General features: G+C 36.4%; 1 protein-coding gene across 6 annotated transcripts in view; it reads right to left on the reverse strand.

Annotated features, from left to right (window-relative positions):
- The window catches only part of LOC136846465 (cyclic nucleotide-gated channel alpha-3), a 995562-nt gene that overhangs the window by 78060 nt on the left and 894121 nt on the right, over positions 1-23381 (reverse strand). For all 6 annotated transcript variants that reach the window (XM_067117263.1, XM_067117264.1, XM_067117265.1 and 3 more), the window contains one exon: positions 3318-3458. In XM_067117263.1, the coding sequence (XP_066973364.1) occupies positions 3318-3458 (141 nt within the window). The remainder of the gene's footprint in view (positions 1-3317; positions 3459-23381) is intronic.

Here is a 23381-nt window from a genome sequence, read left to right on the forward strand (position 1 = left end):
TGAAATGACGAGACGACCCTCTACAGCACTGATGTTGGAGTTACAAATTTAATAAAATATTCATGATAGCTTTCCTTTCTTTGGATATGAGCAAAGGAAATTTCAAGATGAACGAATGTGAGATTATTTCCTTATCTCAGTTATACACAGGAATAAAAATAATGCATAGAATGTAAAAAAAAAACACACAAAAGCGAAAGGGATGAGGTCAAGAACACCTCTACAATGAACATTTTTTTTTATATAAAGTGTCAGCAAGCTTTCACAATACCAGCCTGCTCCTTCTTGACAGCTTACATTATGAGTATTGACGTGAAAGCTGCCATACTTGACACTGTGATGCGTTTTCTAAGAAGATACTGACTGACCACCGAAACAAACTCGACATCTAAAGTTATTCTGAGCAAAATAGTCGATTCTATTATTAACAGGTCGACAGAGCATTAAACAAGCGGGTCTAGGTCTTCCAACTCTTCTGGAGCCCACAGGGGTCCAGCTGACACAATCGCGTAGTATTCCCCTAGTGTTGAGCAAAGGACATTTCAAAGCCATCTCCAACTCCATTTCATCCTTATCTCATCTACATATGGAACTTTAGTGAATTCCCTTGTGGCATCATTTCTAATTCTGTACTACAATCCCACTCCTAATGTTCTTCTTAAAGCTTTATTCTCACATCGACAACATTTTTTATGTATAGATTCAATGTCATACGAAGATTCATGTCCGTATAGTAATTAATACAGATGATACCCATGGGCGGGGGGGGGGGGGACGGTCAATGCACCGCACGTGTACACTGTAAGCATCACTAAAGAGTCCTTGCAGCTTCTCTTACATACGATATTGCATACGAATGTACAATAATATTTGTCTTACATTCGTAGGTAATTTCAGTCTATCTAATTTCCAACCATTATTTAACCTGCCCATTGTCTGAGTTGTTTTCCAACGTAAGTGAACATGTGCTGGAAACCATCATATTTCTAAATATTTCAAAGATTCAACCTCATTTATCCTTTATCCGCCTGATGTTATTTCATACCTTTGTGTGTGTGTGTGTGTGTGTACATATAATCATGGGATTAGTTTACATAACAGAAGTTATAATAACATGATAGCTCACATTATTAGGCGATCGAATAATTACGGACTCTATATGTCTATTTGTGTGTGTGTGTGTGTGTGTGTGTTTGTGTAGAATCTATAAGCAAATATATATTTTACACATACAATGACGCCATCCTCGCACTGTTTCGACACGCTTATCCCTATGAGACTTTATCCCAGCTGGGAACAAAGGAAGAAATCGTCACCTTTCGAGGCAAGACTTCGCCCAGATCAGGCACGAGAGGCGAATTCGTCTTCGAAGTAAAGTTTTAGGTCGTCGCTTAGACCCTGGTTGCTGGAACCTCTCTTGCGTGAGGTCTAATCCTGACACAGAAGGTGCAAGTTTCTGCATTTATTCCCGGCTTGGATAAAGGCTCGTAGGGATAAGCGTATCCAAATGAGTGTGAGGAAGTCGAGAAATTAAGACGTCGCTGTGGCTATTAAGAATATTTTCTTACGATGAACAACAGTACAAGGTAGCTCTTGCCAATTTGATTAGCTGGCGTTTTTACTTTACTGGAAACAGAACGCTGAAAACGCTTTAAAATGAACGCTACAGCATATCAATAGGAATTCGGAAGTGGAAAACAAATCTATAAGAATACCGTTCTTTAGGTGATTCCAGAATGAAAATGTTATCTACAGTAATAACAATAACAATAATAATATAGTAACTGCAATTCCTAACGCAAAAGTTCCAACATCGATAAAAATGACAACAAAGGTGAAAAAAATTTCCACCGAAGCAACGCGCAAACGTCAGCGAAAGACGTCTGGAATCACACCAAAGAATCATCTGTGACCTGCACAAAGGGATCGGAATCCAATGCAAATATATCAGAGGAGGAAGGAGAAACCTGCAATTTTTCACAAAAACAATTCGCAACGTTCTGAATGATGTTCGGGGCACTCCATCACGGCTCTGGCCAAGAATAGATCGATTGAAAAATGACGAATGTTCGAGTCGAGTGCTACTGACTGATCTGCCAAACATCGTTTGCGACGGGATATGACCAAAGAAAGAAGAAGAAAAAAAAAAGAATCAGATTCCTGGGGTGTCAGTACGAACTGAAAACAAGGCAAGGGAATAATGCGTTGAGGTTACAGAATAACTTTTTTTTTAGCAATGCCTACCCAGGGGAAAACTAACGCCCTTCTGATCATGAGGCTCGAAGAAATGAAGAAAAAGGAAAAAGAGGGAAGAAATGAAAAAAAGGAAAAAGATGGAAGAAATGAAGAAAAAGGAAAAAGAAGGAAGAAATGAAGGAAAAAGAAGGAAGAAATAAAGAAAAAGGAAAAAGAAGGAGAAATGAAGAAAAGGAAAAAGAAGGAAGAAATGTGGGGGCTTAATAATGGATCACGTGTACCTCTAAGTCTCAAAATGGCAGTCAGGAAAAACGATAATGTACAAAGAAATGGTAACGACGTTGGCATGGTATTATTGCCCCGATGATTTTCATTGAAGAAAAAATTTGGACATGCAAAATTTCAGGTAAAGTTGATTGAGAAGTAAGGCAACAAACTAATGGGCAGCCTTTATACTTCAGACATGCGTTAATTCGAGGCATAAAATTATCCATTATTTCGAATATTATTATTACTATTCTTATTGAATAATTTAGCCCAACCATGCATTAAAACACTTCTCTCATATAGCTGACCAGAAAGGTTCATTTTACCTCTAGATTCTATTTAATCCATTTTTTAAAAACCAGTGGTTGGATAAACTTTTTGAAGGTTTTAAAAAAATTTTCTTTAATTTGTTTTTTTTCGAAAACTTGACATTCGCTGTTGACTGAAGTTTGGACAGTAGCTTAAAATACGTCTCACTGGAAGTGAGTAACTGCATCCTCTGCGTACTAATTCTGTCATGGGGGCTGTTCATCAAATGGGTCAAAAAACGAGTGTGACCACTTAAAAAACGAGATGAAAAGGACTATATTGTGGGGCTGTTTCTTGTATGAAGAATGCCACAGACCAACGATGGGTTTAATCGTTTTAATTTCTGTTATCAGATTCATTATTCCATAAATTCGTCATTTATTAAAGATAAAGGATTTTAGAGATGTTAAATAATCACTAACTGGAATAGCTACATAATAAATCCTTTTAACTGGTCACAGCAGTTGCAGTTTCCCGTGTTGAATCGGCATCGTTTTTTAATCAAAATTTCGGATCCACGACTATATTAATGCGTTCGTACTCACCAGGTAAGCAGCTGACAGCTTTCTCTTCATCTGAGCACTTCTGCGTCAACCAGAGGTAGTCGAACCATTTGATGACCTTGCCTTGGAGATGTGCGGGAACTCTGCGCATTCTCATGTATGTCTTCACTCCGTCGAGTTTGGCTGTGGGAGAGAAAATGAGCGGTGAGTGATAGATCTGGAGTTAGATATTCAGAGTGAAAGAAATCTAAATGGTCTTAACTATTCTTTTATATCGAGTTTGACAGGAATGACATAGGATTACTTGTTTATCCAAAACACAAGCTAAGAGTTCAAAGTATATAAATCAAGCGTAAATGGTCTATACCATACCGCTTACTCCACGGTGATCTTCAGTTTGAGGTCTGCGCCCCATAGGAGTTGGATTAGAAATAGGAGTTGATAAAGTAAGAACTATGTTAAAAGTTCACTTATTAGGGCAAGTCGTCAAAATGTGAAAAACATCTTATTTTTATTTTGAGCACTAAATTTATGATGGCAGACAAAGTGATCTTACCACATCATTACTTTTGCACGCTTAGTTTTGTTGATTACACTACGCAAGGTGGAGATGCCAAATCTAACACTACAGCACAAATCGAATTTTGTCACAGTAGAATAGAAAAATCGTTAATGGATTTTAACTCTTTGGCGATAAATTCATGGCTGAAAAAAAAGATTTTAGTAGCTGAACGGGTTAAGAAACTGATGAAACATGTTAGACTCTCGAGTACGAGATTATCATAGCAATGGCCAAATTAGAAATTGTAAAACGAACAAAGTATTGCGATCGTACGACAAGCATTAAATAATGGCGAAATTAGCGAGATCGGCGTAAAGACCCAGAAATTATCGTTTAACTTCCCTCACAAAAAAAGAAAATGTCGATCTCTCCAGATATTTCAGTACATTTTTAGGTTATTCCAAAATAAACCCGGACGATCTGCAAAGTGGCATCGAAAACAAACTCCGTCTTAGACGAAAAATTGGTCAAGCTAGATGTACGAATCTTCAAAGACTTGTGGTCCATGCAGACAGACCTATGGAGTAACAAATACAAAATACTGGAACAGTTGCTAGACAGAAATAAAAACAAAATACTCCAGAATAAGGGAATATATATATGGGTGTTTAATAAATTGTCACATTTTCCTGTAACGTCTCAAAATAACGCACTAAAATAAAAACATAAATGCAAACACATGTATACAAGTATATATATCGAAAACCATATGAACTAGACTGTCTCAAGAGGAGACGAGCCAGCAATAGTGATGTTTCTTTCTGTATTTCAGTCCATACGGTTGGAAGTCTGTCGGATCCCAACCATAACTTCTGTCTAGAAAAAACAACAGTGTACCTTGATCCAGTCCCTCACACTCCTCAACTCCTCAACCACCACTCATACCATTCGCATGAATATTATACACAAAAGAATTGTCAGTTATAGATGGAGTCTCTTTCCTCCTCTCTTTCAGCACCATTTCCAGCAATGTATGATCGAGAAACCTTTACTTTTCGATCTAAAATAACATAACATAAAAAAATCTTTTTGCTCACTGGAGCGGAGTCGCAGAAGCAGACAAGTGTGGGGACAGGACACAGGGAAAATATGTTTATCAAAGACAAGTTGAACGAACCTTTGATATTCTGAAGATAAATAATCAGGTAAATTAATAGTATGAACCTGTCAGGCGGACACTGGAAATCGGATTTCACCGACGAGCTAACCCTTAGGCCTCTTCTCAAGCAGGCGTTCCAGGATACGCCCACCAGGCTCGATACAGGAGGGAGTTAACGGGGACCAAAACGCAAAGGTAGAACCTTTTTTCCATCCATCCCGTTTCAACGACAATCTACATACCAATAACATCGTATTGCCACACCTGCGTATGCCTTATAAATACTCTTGACACCTACCATTTGGCCACATTTCACCAGCGATCAGGAATACAGAAGTAATCGAGATATGTGGTTGCAGCGTATAAACAGTGTTTTTATGGGCCTTTTTACTTTCATTCATGCCTGCATACATATGCTGTATGAAAACAACAGCTCTATTTCAAACCAACCTTCGGAAAATTGCAAGAGTCTAGTAGCGGTGGCCTTGGGAACCTCTCTCTCAGGCTCTGTGGCTTCTCTCTCTCTCTCAGGCAAATGTCTCTTTTCTCTCTCTCTCTCTCTCTCTCTCTCTCTCTCTCTCTCTCTCTCTCTCTCATAAAACTCACAAAATTCCTAAATTTTATTGAGGCTTGGGGGAGGCGCGAGAGATCTTACCTGGCCCCTTTGTTAGGTACTCTTACAAGCCTCCAACTCGGCCTTTGCCCCACAAACTGTCGTTGATGAAGTTCTTAGATAATGGAAAACAAGTACGGTATTGGTTAATTTTATACTTACAATAAGAGGCACAAAAATTCTAAGGCCTTTTTCTTATACGACAAAACCTTCGGGAATGTATGGCTACCGGGATGTTTTTAGGACGCAGATATTTAATGATCTCTTCTTTTCTCGCTTTCTGACGCCATGCCTCCAGCAAAGCAGCATTTTTCAAGGGCTGTCTGTCTCACATGCTGCCTTCTCTCTCTCTCTCTCTCTCTCTCTCTCTCTCTCTCTCTCTCTCTCGTAATTACAACAGTAACCATCAACCAATGAAGAATGATTTTTCCAACGCATTCTTGGCTTAACCAGTGACATGATTTTTTTATGTTTTGTCTGATAAGTAGCCTTTGTTTTGGAGAAAACTGACTTCATTTACTTACAACCAACCAATTTGACTCTAGTTGCTTTAACTGTCCATGATTTGATATTTTAAGACCCTTAACAGGTAAATGAAGAAAAACTGTTCTTTGAAAAGAAATTCATTATTCAGGAAAGAACCACCGGTGCACAGCTTTGAAAGCGGCGATTTCATAGAGTACGAAGGAAGGGAATGATCCTGAATGCGGAGTCATGTTTTTCCGAATGTTTGGTTATCCTTTATTTCACCTTTATGACGATTGGCACCTTAGGACAGGTTAGATGGGGCTTCTATGCGGGCAAGGCGTCACTGTTCAGGTAGGACTCAGCACACTAGGTTAGGTTAGGTTAGGAGAGATACTCTGTACTCAACAATGTTTTTCACTATCATTAGTATTCCACAACTCAAAAATCTTAGTTTTCTAACGCTGTCCCCTATTCAAAATTATCAGAGAAACTATATATTATGTACTTACTCTATTATAGCTTTAAAAGTGACCTTTACCCAAAATGCAAAATAATGGAAACCTGAAACAACAAAGAATTACTTTACAAGTTCATTACCCAAGCATATTTATTTATTTATTTTTTATTTTCCACGCAAACTGATTTTAAGCCTCTCTCTTTCCATATTTTTTAGTCCTCATATATATATATATATATATATATATATATATATATATATATATATATATAATATATATATATATAACTTAAATATACCCACTGGAGAAACTGGGGTATATGATCAAGTTTCTAAAACAACAAGACCAATTACAGAATACAATTCTCTTTCACTACACTCTGGTTTCCCGCGTCTGACACAGGGAGAAATAATTTTTTAACTTTTTCATCAACTTCAATTCTCATTTTTTTAATTCATTTCTTAATTGATTCCGGAACGATGCAATATATTTGCCATTGGAAAAAATGCGAAGAAGAAAGCGATACCAAACGGCCTGGAAGTCAGCAGTTCCCAGAACCACTTTTTCTTTACAGAAATGGTTTACCAAACGCTTGACGGCAACTCCCCTCTATCCCTCTACCAGAAGTATATAAATAACATCACGAAAAATCATCTTTTTGCTCTACGAGTTACTGAATTGCTGACACATTCTTTTGATAATAGCAATTTTCATCTGACGTTTAAAATTACGACGAAGCTTTATTGTAGTGGTTTCATGTTTTATTAGAGACAGCCACATGTTAAAATGACTGAGCCTATTTTCTATTAAATACATAAAACCGAAAATTATGATAACGTACCTTTAAGTCCATTTTAATGGTAGACTATAAGAGTCCCTAAGCGTCATTCATTTTCTGCTATTATTTTACATACTAGCCCACTCCGAAATTTCTTCTATCACTAATATAGTCAATACACCTTCTTACAAGAAACACAACTATATTTTGAACTCAAATTCTAACACATTATAAGAATCCATTAAAAACAAGTTCCTCAGGCAACAAACTATCTTCTCCTTGGTTGCGGATACTTACTGGTCTTTGTTTAGACGTTTGCCTTTCACCGGTTCTCGGAATCCAGGACATCAAAGTTCATAAAGTATGAACATCCCGATTGTTATATGGTCGGTAGTTTTGCAAAGTTGTAATTGCAACTGTTAAGACAACACTTTTATCTTTCCTTCAATACTTGTAGTGGAGTGGGTTCAACGGATGAGTGACTAAGTAAAATGCTGGGAATGTTTCATTCAGAAATGAGGTGAGGATCGGCTAAACCATAAATCTTTAAACTGGCAAGATATCTTCATCCCCAACAAGGAGATCTCTGACGTCCTCTAACAAAAGACTGGCAGGAAGAAACATAGAAGAAGAAACAATAAATTCACCTCAAACAAGTTGAAAGTACGTTTAACAGAATATCGAGACTCTTATTTGTGCTGCATTGCAATCTATAATATGCTCGCCGTAGGGCAGGCAAAGTTAAAATGTTTGCCCATTTTTGGAAATGGTTAGGTGGAGGTGGGGGGGGGGTGTTAAATCCACCAAGGCAGATTGGGTGGAGGATTGCATTTTTTTTTTTTTACGTAATCTGATCAAAATAATGTGTCCTAGGAGCTTAGGCTGGGATGTGTATTCTTTCTAGTGAAGGTTAAGGTTATCACGGAGGCAAAGCCCCTGGTCAGGTAGGGCGTATGACAGTTTCTTAATGGGCTTTAATAAGAAAAACTGCCCTACTTTAGATTCGTCGGAGAGGTTGGTATACAATTTTAATGATGGTTACGGATGCCCAGTTCATACAGCAAACCACACGGGCAGGAAGGGCCTAAAACACGTTTATTTTTGTGATGATTTGATAAAATGCAAGTTATATTTTCTACTGGTTTTCTTGTGATTTTAAAGATTTTCACCTTTACTTCTGTAGGTTTCGAGGTAAACACTTATGCAGGTGGTTAAGGGTATTTGGGAAAATTGTCTACCGACAATAGCAAATGTCAAATTCTTTTAGATCATAATAAATCTAATGTGAAATATAGAGTGCCCTGTATAATTTCGATTTGGCTGTTCTTTAACTTTACCATTTCCTATATGTGGAATTCCCTTCCTTACTCTCTGCATTTCTTGATTTGGACAGCCTTGTTTTTGTCGGGCACATAAAAAAAAGTGATAGTTCTCGGCAGAGGGGCTCATGAATGGGGCTTGGGCTCCAGTACTGCTCTTTTCTGCTGCCACCCCTTGTTTGTGGAAAGTGCCAATCAAAGAAACATGTAACGATAGGTCATGCAAGTGTACAAATGAATATTCACCAGTGCAGGAATATTGAATCATTTTCATAAACTTGGGTTACAGCAATTGTCATCGACGCTGGAAATGTGTTTTATTTATAAATTGTCTGAATTAAGAGAAGAAAATTCATGATGTGAACTTTTTCATAACATTCATATATAACTCGCTAATGCGCAATGACGAAGTTTGATTGCCTTCGGTAGAAGATGGCTACCACGAATGCATGACATTTCATTGAACTGCCAATTGATACAACACAACCAAAACATGCTTCCATGCAATGCAAATCTTTATGAATGAACGACCGTAACAAATAATTAACATAGTATAAGCTAAGCTAATAAAATGCACTCAACAGGCACCAGCACTTTCCCAAGGTGGTGAGTGTCTCATAACACGGAAGTTTCCAGCTCATGAAATTGTCCAAAAAGCAATGAATGTTCACTTGGAGTTGAAAAACTATACCACAGGAGGACTGGAAAAACTCATATATCTACCGGCAACATGGGAGGCATGTATAAGCCCGATGGAAAAATCACATATCTTAGGACAACAGGACTCGGGCCATGAAGAAAGCGTTGCGTCAGCCACAAACTGGAAGGCAAACTGTCTATGGACCCAAAAGATCGCGTATGTAAGGGGGTAATAGCTGATGCCCACTGAAACATCTTATATCCTAGGAGAAACTAGGTATTTTTTTCTCGGTCTTTTACATAACCCTTATTCCGGCAATGACCTCCAAATGATTCTAGTTTAATTGCCAAGAACAATTAAAAATAATGACTGGTCCGTGATGCCATCATTTCATTAACAGTTTTGGATTAATTGCATATCCGGAAGTGATTAGGTCTCGAATCTCTAATTCATTGGAGCTTCAATTAATTCCGGACATCATAATAGATAGTTAACAGCATTTCAAACAGAGATCAGTTCTTATTCTGAGTATTGAACGGGAAGCTTTAGTATCAAATCAAATAAATCCAAAAGATCACAAGTACAAAGTATTGATTGCATAATCATTTTTATTAGGTCAACAGCTACAATATTCCTCTATTACTGGCGGTACAAACATTAAAAGAACAGTAGCAAAAAACAAAACGCCTGTCATAAGATGCTTGAAGGCTGACACTAGAAATATCATCGGAAAACTGTGGTACCGCTTTTTCCTCTCCTCGAATTGTCAGTATTGGACGATTTATTTTCCTTAATATAAAGCGAACTGGGAATGCACTCAAAGAAATGAACGTCCTTCAAAAGAGAGGTCATAAGAAGCATATTCCCATTTCAATCATTACTACATCAAAATATGCATACATTCCCATGCTCTTAAAGCTCTGTCTCTCTTGCAAAACCTCTTAAAAGTAAAATTCATATTGTACTTCATTGTTTAGAATTAAAGGAGAGAGAGAGAGAGAGAGAGAGAGAGAGAGAGAGAGAGAGAGAGAGAGAGAGAGAGTGTTAAACCTTTTACCGAGAGGTCCCCTGGTCAACTATCAACTGAATCAAAAAAAAAAAAAAAAAACACCCCCACTCGTAACCAAATAAAAAGCGAAAGAGAAAAGCCACCCCATCCATTCAAAGCCCAATTGCTTTTTCTATCTATCTCAAGTGGACTCGTTCAAAGTTTCATCTTCTCTTCACGAAAGAGCCACAAGTCGAGAGGAGAAGTTGGAGTGTCGGGTAGGTCGGATTGATGAGACATGAGGAGGAGTGGAGGGGGAAGGTCGAAAGGGGAAGGGGGATGGGGGAAGGAGAGGGGCAAATATAGTGAAGGATAAGTATGTAGTGGTAGTGACGAGGCCCTCCGAAGCGGTTGGGGGAAGGTGGCTATAACCTGCATGGGTCAAATAGAGGGAGGAGGGAAACGGCTCTAGCCACGAGGGTGAGCCGGGAGATGGGGAAAATGGCGTTTTTGGGGGAGCGGTTAGTGCAGCTGGGTTGCAAGGACTTAGGCAATATGTGCAGCTAAGGGGAGGAGGAGGAGGAGGAGGAGGAGGAGGAGGAGGGGGTGCTGGTAGGATGGGTGGTCGAGAGCACCCATAATCTTCTCTTTAGCCCGATACTTCATCAGGGTGGAATTTCCTACGTCAAAACTTGCCTGAAGGGAGTTTCCAATTACTTTCTTCCAACTTTTTTTTTTTATAGAAAAGTAAGAAGAAATGAATTCGTATGTACTTGCGAGTTTGCTCTCTCTCTCTCTCTCTCTCTCTCTCTCTCTCTCTCTCTCTTACACAAGGAAAAATGTGTAATAAAAAAATACGTAACCTATGGCTAATTACATTACAAAGAGTGCAAGATACTGTGCTGGCAGTATGAAATGTTAGTATCTCAAAAGCTGATCCAATTTCCGTCAAGCTTCTTTGGACTGATGGGGACGGAAGCTTCTTCAAAGTTCTGTTTTAAAAGCATGATCCTGTCATTTAGGATATCATATCTAGTAATTTAAAATCCTCAGTTCTTTAACACCAACACAGAACTCTACTTACCAACACAGAACTCTACTTTAATTTGGTCAAAGAACTCTATTCAATGTAGTGGCCGGAGGTCTCAAAGACTCCAGTCTAGGACACGTGTCAGATTGGCTGGTTTTAGTCGGTCTGTTTCTATCGTCAGACTTTCTCAAAGCTTCTTTAATCTCTTCCATTCATCATAAGTCTAAGCTTCGAGAAGTAATTTTTGAATTATGTTAAGACTATAGCTATTTTTGTAAGGTATAAACCCGGAGAAAAAAAAATTCCCTTTTAAAACTGAACAATAAGAAAAATAAATGCAATATCTAAGTAGGGTTGGCATACCGAGTGAAACTCGGTTGGTAAAATGAGAGGGAACTGACAATTAGCAGACAAGAAAAGTAAACAATCTAAGGGGACTGCTATAGCTTCTAAGGAGTGAAGGAAAGGACACAGTGTAAAGGATTGGTAAGTTATAAATGTGAGAAAGTATAAGGGATAATGTAAGAGGACTGGTAGCTTAAAAAAGATGAAAATGAATAGGACTGGTAACTTATGAAGAGATTAAAGTAAAAAGCAATGTGTAAGGGGACTTGATGGCAGATAAAAAATATATAAGTAAATAAATAAGTAAATGAAGCTTGAAAAAGATAAAATTAAAAAGATAAAATGGAATAGTTCTGATGACTTATGAAGTGGTTGAAGTAAAGCTCAATATGTAACGGGACTAACAGAAAGAGTGAAACTTCAGTTAAATGAAATATAAAAAGCATGTAAATAAATTAATAAGTAAATAAATAAATAATAAATAAATAAATGAATAAGTAAAGGCAGTTCAAACACAGCAAAACATAAAAATTTTTTAAGATCCTAAGAAACCTAAGAATAAAAACTAGATTTATGCATCCTCAAAACGCTGTTTTTTAGGGTCATCAAAATTACCTGCAGTACCTTCAACTTTGGCACTGAAATGTTCTGAAGAGCTCTTGTTCGTAATTAAGTAATGCTTACAAGAGAGAGAGAGAGAGAGAGAGAGAGAGAGAGAGAGAGAGAGAGAGAGAGAGAGAGAGAGAGAGAGAGAGAGAGAGAGAGAGAGAGAGAGAAGAGGTAAAAACCAATGGACACATGAAGGGTACACTTCTTTTTCTTTATTCGAAGAACAGAATCACAAGGAAATTTATTTACTGTATGCCTCTGCTGACGCAGTGCAGTTTTATAGATAAGGAAAAGTTATATTCATACACCACCAAAAGATACATACATATACCCCTTCTATATAGTATGAAAGACAAAAATATTTCCTGGGCAAAATTATCGTATTTTCCGAGCGTTATTATTTCTTCACATTGAAAACACTGAAAGGTTGAGATAAATAACAAAAACATATAAGTAAATATTTTTAATAGTTAGTTTGAGAGAAAAGTAAATAAGGTAAATTAAGAGGGTAAGTGAATCATATTTTCTGCAGTAAACACACTTTCAGTATAATATATTCATGAACTCTTCCAGCCAGGGAATACAACACTGGCCCAACGCTGGCAAAATGTAGAATAAAAAGGTCTGTAATATCTCCACGTGCACACATTATATATACATTTATACACAGTAAACATATTTTTTTTCTCAACACCTTTTTTCCCCATGTACATAGTGGCGCCAGAAGGGTACAGCCGTCTGAATTTAGGGCAAGTCTTTATGGATGAGGTTGCAAGCTCCACGCTCTTTTTCTGGGACCGCCCCCCAACAGTGGATGCTCATACCCATTTAGAGCTGGGTGCACTCTCAGCGGCACCACTCAGCCACGACGATTGCGCCTTGCAAACGTGGTCGATGGGGTCACAACATTAGTACGGCATAATATAAATAAATAAATAAATAAATAAATACATATATATATATATATATATATATATATATATATATATATATATATATATATATATATATAAATATATAATTGTAAGGATTTCTTTGTTCTAAAATTTTATAGCTTAAAATGTATGTAAGAAGATCCCATAAAACAGACCTAACACGTGAATAACAATGTATTTATACTGTTGTGTAAGAAAGTGGGAGAACCAGTTATGTGGGTATGGTGGATTCACGTGGGGAATAACGATGATTATGGAACCCCTGATGAATACACCAAGACGACGCCTAATTCTGCTGTCATCTCCGTGCATCTGACACTGTGAGGATGTCGGGAGAGCAGGATTGCAGAAACACTTGCATTAAACAGGTTTCATGACGAAAACTTCCATAGCGTGCAATCAACTTGAAGTCACTTGACTTCTTGACTTCCTCTCATTAAAGGATTAGCAGTTCCAAAGAATCATTATTCCCTACCTACATCTGTCCAATAAATAGCTTGTTCAGCCAACTTCTTCCCCAGTGGCCAGTGTTCGTGGGAGAGGCATCATGGGAAATATGTGTTTTCCATCGATGATTCTCTATTGTACAGGCTCTCGCATACATGTGATTTTAGATATGTATATAAAATCGCATGATAATATTAGAAAACACACACCTTACTTAACATACCATAAGACGACTTCAATGCTGATGAAGAATCACATGCCAGGCGTTCAGCCTAATAAAAGCGAAAATAAGCCGAAATGAAAACCGAAACCGACCAATGAGATCTCACGCTCTGAAATCGTTGGAAAGAGCGCTTTCCAAAAATGCCTTAATGAACGGAGGAAATGTCGACTCGTGCGATGCATAATGGATTGGATGACGTATCAATATTTAACTCTGGTGGGGAGGAAGAGGAGGAGGAGGAGGAGGAAGAGGAAAGCGAAACTTTACCAACACGGACTCTGAAATGAGGTCAGAGGTGTTGAAATGTTCCGCGAAAAAGATTTTTTAAGTCGTTCGGTTTAATCTTTTGCAGGCTTTATATCTTCCTGACTTTTTTTGTTCACACTCACACGCTTGTATATACACGTTTAAATATACATACAAAGACACGTACACGCATATATTTACATGTATAAAATACATATTAGATACTCCGAAACCAAAACACAAACTCAACAGTGCAATACAAATGAAAATAGTGAGTGCCAAAATAAAAAGTAAAAAATGCGCCGAAGATTCTATCTTTCGGTGGTCTCGGCATAATGCTGTATGAGCCGCGGTCCATGAAACATTAACCACGGTGGTGGCCTATCCTACATCGTTGCCAGAAGCAAATGGGAACTGAATAAAAAAAAAAGTAGGCTGACAGAAAAACAGAAATGATTTAAAGTAATAGCTGTACTTTAAGCAAAGAGCACCTGAGGTCATAAGTGTTACTGAGAGAGAGAGAGAGAGAGAGAGAGAGAGAGGAAATATATAACAGAGATAGGGGCGGCTTTTACTGGTTCTGTTGGAACATTTAGGCTTTAAATTTCGAGAACCACTGATGTTGGAGAGCATTCGCAGCTCCCAGATGTTTTGATAAACATAGCTATCTTGATGATGACAGCCACAGAGCAGAATGAGAAACCATCGATTAGCTAAAAATATATTACTAATGTCTGAAGTTGACGCTCATAATATTATGGTTTATTAAGTGATTTGCTGATATGAAGCGGCATCAAAGCGAGGACTGTTATTCACCCAGAATGGGATTTCTTAGTAAAGGAATCTCTTTGAGCGTATAAAATTATCTTTACTATGATATTTATTCACTAGAACCTCTCTTTAAAAATATAAATGTATATATACATTGGTATAGCTGAATACTGAAAATATATATTATCTATATATATGCGTATATGTATGTATGTATATATATATATATATATATATATATATATATATATATATATAAATATATATATATATATATATAATATCGCTTAATATCAATTCACTATACCTTGGGAATAACTTACACTCAAAGGGAATTATAATTGGTGAGCGCTTTTCCCGGGTCAGGAACTGACCAACCGGGTAGTCAAAACCACTGTACATCATAATTTCTAAACTACGGCTCCGGGTGGAATCCTGGCCGTTGCAAAAGCACATTTCAGTTATAACTCGTTTTGGGTTTCAGTTATTCCAAATGTATAATAAATTCCATATTAAAAGATATTTGTGGATTAATACTGGTATAGACACACAATATATATATATATATATATATATATATATATATATATATATATATATATATATATATATAAATAATAAAAAATATATAGCTTTAAGAAACCTAGGAAATGGTTTCTGACCATGAAATGAGTTGACCTCAAGAAACTTGGTTACAATAAAACGACGTTCAGCCTTGACCAATGCAATAATGAACACTCATGCCTCTTGCTACAAAATCAAATAATGCACATATTTTAAACATGATAGTTATTTTTACCTGTGCATTCTGCATTCACAGACTATCTGCTTGTTTAAAAGTCCATCTATTGTGTTGTGTCGTGCAGGGGTAAGGAAATAAAAAGTCGGAGAAATGTGCGGAGGAAGAGAGATAAAAGTTGGAATTGATGATAGCTTTTGCTGAGCGAAGACCTTCAAGGACGGAGTTCTTTGTTTTCTTAAAATTCCGAGGCAAACTGTGCTTGCCTGACTGGGGCGGTTTCTCTACAAACTAAAAATTGAGATTTTGTTTAGAATTTTAATGATACCGAAGGCGCCATAACATAAGAAAATTATGAAACCCAATAAGTACGTAAAAGGAGAGGAATAATGTATGAAGTAACAAGAACACATGTTTTGGAAAACGATATTCACTATGGGCTGCTCTTGGGGCAAAGGCCTTGGCCAACGTTTAGCCGACTTAATCCAAAATACAGTGACAACAATTTTCTTCAAATAATTTCCTTCGGAGGGAAAGATGGTGGATGGTGGGTTGGGGGGTGGGGTGTCAATGAGCCTCACAAAATGCAGGTTGGTTCCTTGTCAGAATAATGGACAAATATTTTGCAGTTAAGAGAATCCCTTCTATCAGGTGATTCTTCTTCCCTTCGACTATACAGGTACCAGATCTTCCGAACCGCAAGAACCCTAACATTCCTTCTCAAATGAAATTCTTCTGCTTAACTTATGCGATGAATTTACTTAAACGCCCTGACGCATAATTTTACAAATTACCACAAACATTTTCCATACCATGTTCTCAAATCCTTTAACTACACACAAAACGCACATGCGCACGCAGGAAAATAATTACTCATACGTACATAAACACTTGCACCCACATATATAAATACATATACATATATATATATATATATATATATATATATATATATATATATATATATATATGTATGTATGTATGTATGTATGTATATATATATATATATATATATATATATATATATATATATATATATATAAATATATAATATATTGGAAGATCAGTTAGGACGAATAGGCCATTAAGCAAACTATCACACAGCGCCATTCGTCAACACTCTGAAGAATACGACCATCCTATAAATTTAGATTCTTTTTCAGTCTTTACTAGCAGGACCAACGAAATGGAGCTCGGAGTGGTTGAGTCTCTGTATACCTAAGAAACAAACCCTTTCTTTATAATAATGAAAGGTCTGTTGAATTGCTGTGGTTTTAGACTTATAATGTCTACTCTTTTGAAAACAAACCTTTCTATTTGTATCTCTATGGATTCAGATTTTGCTGCGTGTTCACGTTATTATGTCTTGTGTTATGTAATTTTGTTTTCCCTTATAACTTCGCTCGTTTTAAATGTAACAAATATTCCATTATAGATTGCCCGAAGACGGAAGAATATAAATCTCCGAAACTAGTCGCAGCTAATAAAGATGCTCTTCATTCAAGCCCTCGTTTTGATATATATATATATATATATATATATATATATATATATATATATATATATATATATATATATATATATATATATATATAATACTTTTAACTGCCAATTTAATCTGGTAACTTCCCTTCTTTGTCCTTCACGCGCAATTAACGGCCAAGAATTCCGTCCATGAAGGTCTTCGCTCAGCAAAAGCTATCATCAATTCCAACTTTTATCTCTCTTCCTCCACAGATTTCTCCGACTTTTTATTTCCTTACCCCTGCATATCCCATACTTCCTGTATCACTTGCCCTGTTCCATGACACACCATCCATGACATTCCTGTGCTACATCGTTATCTGGAACATTATTTTGCTATCGTATTTAGAAACATTTTAAACCAATTCCCACCGTCATTCACGCCAATGTTAAATCAGGTATTATTGTATCAGTTATTTATGGATGTGTAGGTTTCTGTTCTTGCAAGCATTATGAACCTAATAAGGCAAATATCATCAAAAAAGACGTGGAAGGCAAAATCTAATAATAATAATAATAATAATAATAATAATAATAATAATAATAATAATAATAATAAGAAGAAGAAGAAGAAGAAGAAGAAGAAAAGAAGAAGAAGAAGAAGAAGAAAAACAAGAAGAGTCAATAATAATAATATTCATGAACATATAGATTCTAGGTATTTCAACGAAAAAATTATTGTGAATTTCATTCTTCAACAATAATAAAAAGAAGCAAAGAAATATTTTCCCCCTCGACTTTTACATAACGCATTTCCACACGGGATGAGAAATGTGAATACCTTATGGTTTCATCACACTGCAATAGGAAAAGCGGAAAGCTTTTAAGCCTAACGCCCAGCATGCCGTCAAAAACCGCCTTTTCGAGTTCCAAAAGGAACGTATTCATTAATTCAAGAATAAACGCATTTCAGATCAAAAGGAATTGTACCACTCGTAAACGTAGTTTCTTCGGTTGAATGCATCTAAATTTATCCTACATCGGAATACATGTAGCATAAATATACTTCATTCATCCAACTCTCTCTCTCTCTCTCAGTAGTATAATGTTTTGTAACCACTTCAGGGGCAAATGACATCACATTTATGAGTATTTCTTATTGTTACTGCCCAAATGTGCATAAAATAACATGGTACAAACCATATAAACCAACAGCTCCTAAGAAGGCTTCCACATTCAAGTAAACTAATCAGCTAATGTTACTTAGTTCTTAACAACGCCTGTGACGTTAAGCGCTGAAGATAATGTGCCTATTTTCAAATATTTGTTTATTTACTTTAATGATCACAATACATAGAATTTTCGTAGAATAGAAGGGCAAATTCTCTGAATCTCAACCCTTGATACCTGAAACGGCAAACTATTACAATTAAGGTCAGTTGGGTGCAAGACTGAAGATTCATTTCGCTACTCTGAGAACCCCTTGTAAATAGCTGACCGATTTGACTGATTTTGTGGAAATCACGCTGTTAAGACAGTGAAAAGAGGGAGCTGAGTGGTTAGGCAGCAAGATAAAGAGATCCACAAAATAAAAGAAATGAAGTACAAAGATGTAAAAGTGGAGCTGGGAAATACCCGAGGTATCACTGGGAAATAACAGTTAAAGGTTTTGGATAGCAAAATTGAAGAATATAAGCAGTAATGGAGGTAAAGCAAAAGGATAAAAAGTGGATACAGCTAGAGATCTAAGCAGCGCTGTAAACACTCTTTAGTAAAACCTACAGTGCACCACGTGAAGGGCACTGGCGACACTACCCCAGAGAGAGAGAGAGAGAGAGAGAGAGAGAGAGAGAGACAGACAGACAGACAGACAGAGACAGAATTATCAGCGGTTTCTTACCTGACCCAGGTTTTCCACTTTCTAATTGCATGACGATATTGGGGGAAGAAGATGCTAGGAATCGAAATAGATGGAGAGAGTTGACTCGAGCGGCCGACCCTGCTATACAGTGGGACTAACAAGGTCGAAAGAAGAAGATTGTAGCCTACGTATTCTAACGGAACACCGCTCACTCGTGTCTGCTGTTATCTCCAACATCTTCAGTTCATGATAAACGACTGACTACCAGTCACGCATAATGGTTTACTTTATGAAACTGACCTGCATCACTCCGTTCTTCCAAGGGACCTCATTCTCAAGGTCCATTCCCTATGGAATGTGCTTGTTCTAGCAAGCCAAGTTTCAACGGACAAAGCGGAAGAGGTCATATTAAATCTAGGAGAGAGAAAAAACCACAAGAAATAAACCGTGACTACAATCCCGTTTCCCTGTTCATGCAAAAGAATAATATCCCGTTTTCTATAAGTCAAGTAGAAGCTTTCCATTCATTCCAGCAACCAGAGGACGGAAAATCAGAGTCAAATCCTTGGAAGCTAACCCTTGCTGTGACCTCGTCCAAAATTCAATTAAGCCGGCGCACCTTATTATGGCGCCGACGTAAAACTAGTTATTGGAAGCGAAGTGCGTGTGAGAATAGAATAATCAAGTGCACGGAATTATCTCTCACTTAATTATCTCCACAAATTATCTCACTCAAATAATCATGGCATCTCAGACGCGGCTCCGGATTTGCTGAGAGATCCGATTCAGCTGATAAGACACAAAAGCTTCCTGTGGGAAACACTGACCTTTCTCTACCTGTCTGTGCACATGTGTATTTTCGTACAGCCAAGAAAAGAGAATATGTACTTCAAATTTTTACAAAAAAATTTATCCCGTAAGACTACTATTTTTCTTATAGAAACTGATGTATTAATAAATGAGTTCCAGTGAAACCTAAGAACATTTGTTATTCAACCCTCCCAACAAATCATCCTCACACACACACACACACACACACTTCATATATGTATACATATATTAATAAATATAAAATATATATATATATATATATATTACATATATATATACATATATATATATATTACACATATATATATATATATATATATATATATATATATATATATGTATATGTGTATATATGTATATATATATATATATATATATATATATATATATATATATATATATATATATAATTACTTATCCCTCGACAATAAATATAAAACAACACAACAGTCTCCGTCACATTCATGGATTTAAGGGATATGACATAATGTTGAAAGAACGATGCATTCTTTCTATTAAGAAAGTAAAACGTGATATGAAATATAACCTGATTTTATGGCTTTTAGTCTAAGAAATTCTCAGGCAAACTTCTTATAAAACAAAAAGAATATTACGAGCGAGAAACTGGTAATTCGTAACTACTGCATAAAATATTTGAATACACAAGTTGGTAAAGATTATTAGGCTCAGATCTGCATAGAACTCCTGTTCAAAAAGCATTTCACGAACAAAGTATTTCAGAATTTGTGTAATTCATGAGAGTAACCAAGGTAAGAACAAACCTGCTTGACAGCAATAGTGCTGTGCTGCATTACTGGGTTACATGGATAGACAGATAAAAGTAAGTAAGGTCAATACAGTGATGTATAAGAAGAGTTGAAACAAATTTAAAGAGAAAATGATTTTTCTCAGGGCAAAATTATTTTTCAAAATCTCAAAATCGTAATTGAACTACAGTTTGAGGGTTAGATTAATTGCTCAAATGTTGGTAAGGGTACTGCAGCCCTTTGCATGGTAAGAACCAGGCAACAACCTGTCCACATTTCAGTTACCTGTGGTAATTCAAGAGAGCAACTGTCCAGAACAGAATTCTGTAGCATTTCTGATTTCTGCTTCCAGTGTGATTCCCACGTCACTCAATATATATATATATATATATATATATATATATATATATATATATATATATATATATATATATATATATATATATATATGTATGTATGAATGTATGTATGTATGTATAACTGAGTCATGAAAATATGGAACGTGATGAATGTATAAGTAAAAGTCAACGAAGGAAGACAAACAATGGAGTGCTGCAAGGTCTTTCGACTTATAGTACTTTAGGGTCGAAAAGCCTTGCATCACTCCACTGTTTCTTTTTCCTTCGTGGACTTTTGTACTTTATATATATATATATATATATATATATATATATATATATATATATAAAATGTGTAGGAAAATGTCATTTCCATATGTGCTGTTATGAATCCAACTCATTAATGCCTCCCGAATTTGCCTGAGAATACACAGGAAGGGAATAGTAATGAAAATAAGATCAAAGTAAGATATCTGCTGACCGATACAAAAATGCAAAGTTAAAAGTGGACGAGACCCAGGATCCAGGGAACTGAGGCAACGCTCTATGCGGGGTTTAAAGTATATGAAAGGAAGATGGAAAAAAAGGAGGAGAAGAATGCAGTGGGGACTTTGATTAGAGGGAAAGCAACCGAGGGGAAACAGTACGGGTTTTTATAAGAAGGGGAAAAAAGGGGATATGAGGGGAATGCGAACTGGAAGCGAAGAAAAGGGATGAAAAGCGAGGACGGGAAGTAATAAAACGAATAAAATATTTGGGAAAATAAGGAGAACTGAAAGAACGCAGCTAAGCAAATTGGGGGAAAGGAAAAAACGTATAAGGGGAAAAAATTGTACGTCGATTCGAGGGAGAGCAACACCTAGTATCACGGATTGCTACAATACAGCGCTAGATTTTTGGATTTTTTTTTAAAGCTGCTGGAAGAAAGGGAAAAATATAACAACGAATGATTTGTGATAGGCATGAAAAATCAAAATAGAGAGCATATCCTATAATGGGACGATTTAAGCTTTCTTAAACTGAAGACAAAGCATAAAAACAATAAAAAAGGGAAAGAAAAAGCAAATGATAGTGATTATGGTTGTCATTGAAGAATAAAAAAATTAAAAAGAAATTGAAGGAAAATTAAGACAACTTCTTCACCAATATTTTTACCTGCAAAAGTTAAGAAAGCTTCCGTAATCAATTCAACTAACTATATATACAGTCACACACACACACACATACACACACACATAACATATATATATATATATATATATATATATATATATATATATATATATATATATATATATGTATATATAAAAGTGAATGTTTGCATATTTGTTTGTCCACTATAGAAATCCAAACCGCTTGACAGACCCAGAAAAATTTTGCACACGGAGTCTGTCATTCCAGAAAGGTTTATAACTCAAAATCAAACCCCTACCCCGTGACAGACATACAAACACAGACAAAACAAATGAAATTTTCGTTTTTATGTCACCTCTTCCTTCAACTTTATGGTTAATTGCCATTTTTCTCCTGACTCTCCACCTTTTTTTCCAGGTGCTGTCAGACGTATGATTTCATTAAATTCCTCCCACTGCAAACCCTATAATCTGTTTAGTACATCCAAAAAATTAGACAGATGTGTTTGACTGTATTAGAATTACTTTCATTCAGTCATGAAGCAATGTAATTCAAAACATAACTTTTACCACCACATCAGTCAGACCTGTCAATCCTCGCCACGAGTAGTAGCAGACCATATCTTCTGTGATAGACATACCACCGCATTGAAAAGTTACCACATTTTTTCAGTGTTCATTTTAATTATACTTTGCCAATAAAATACAGTCTTAAGTACCTTGAGGTATTACCATATATCTAAGTATTTAATCCACTAAAAAATCACTATATATCGACAATTTCTACATTAGGCCATGCAGACTTCGGCCTACACTTTCCCTCAGAAACGCCAAAGGAAACTGAAACACGTTCGTTAACACTCACATGAAACCGAAAACAGTTGCAGCTCTTTTTAGGTGTCTAAAAGTACCATCGAGATAATAATTTAATATATATACAGCCAATGGACACTGTATCTTAATAACTTATGGATATTCAGAAACTGTTTGTCAAGCTGGCAACCTACTATCCAGGCTTTATGCGGTAACGATCGAACACCAGTCTTGATACTTAGGCGAATGAACGGTCCGTGGTTAACTAAGCTGTGTGCATACCCAAACTACACTTCGTCCCAGTAAACCTACTGACATGTCTTTCATCAGCTGTGGTTGTTTTTTTCGTTATTGCTGTGAAATCATTCTGTTAAATTTTGATATGACTGAAAGGTAGAGAGAGAGAGAGGGGGAAGGGGAAGGTAGGGAGGCTTTTGATGATAAGTAAGGCAGTTCCTGTGTGATTTTCTCATTTAAACATGAACTGATGCGGTCACTGACGTGGCATTCTTTTGTTCATGGAGCATATATATAATTTGTCAAAGGGTTCACTATATAGTTTCTAAGGGTTCATCCTATTTCTTCACACTAATCGTATACGTGACTTTCTGTTTGTTGCGTAAGTTTGT

The sequence above is a fragment of the Macrobrachium rosenbergii genome, chromosome 15 (genome assembly GCF_040412425.1).
Source record: "Macrobrachium rosenbergii isolate ZJJX-2024 chromosome 15, ASM4041242v1, whole genome shotgun sequence".
In the NCBI taxonomy this organism is placed as follows: Eukaryota; Metazoa; Arthropoda; class Malacostraca; order Decapoda; family Palaemonidae; genus Macrobrachium; species Macrobrachium rosenbergii.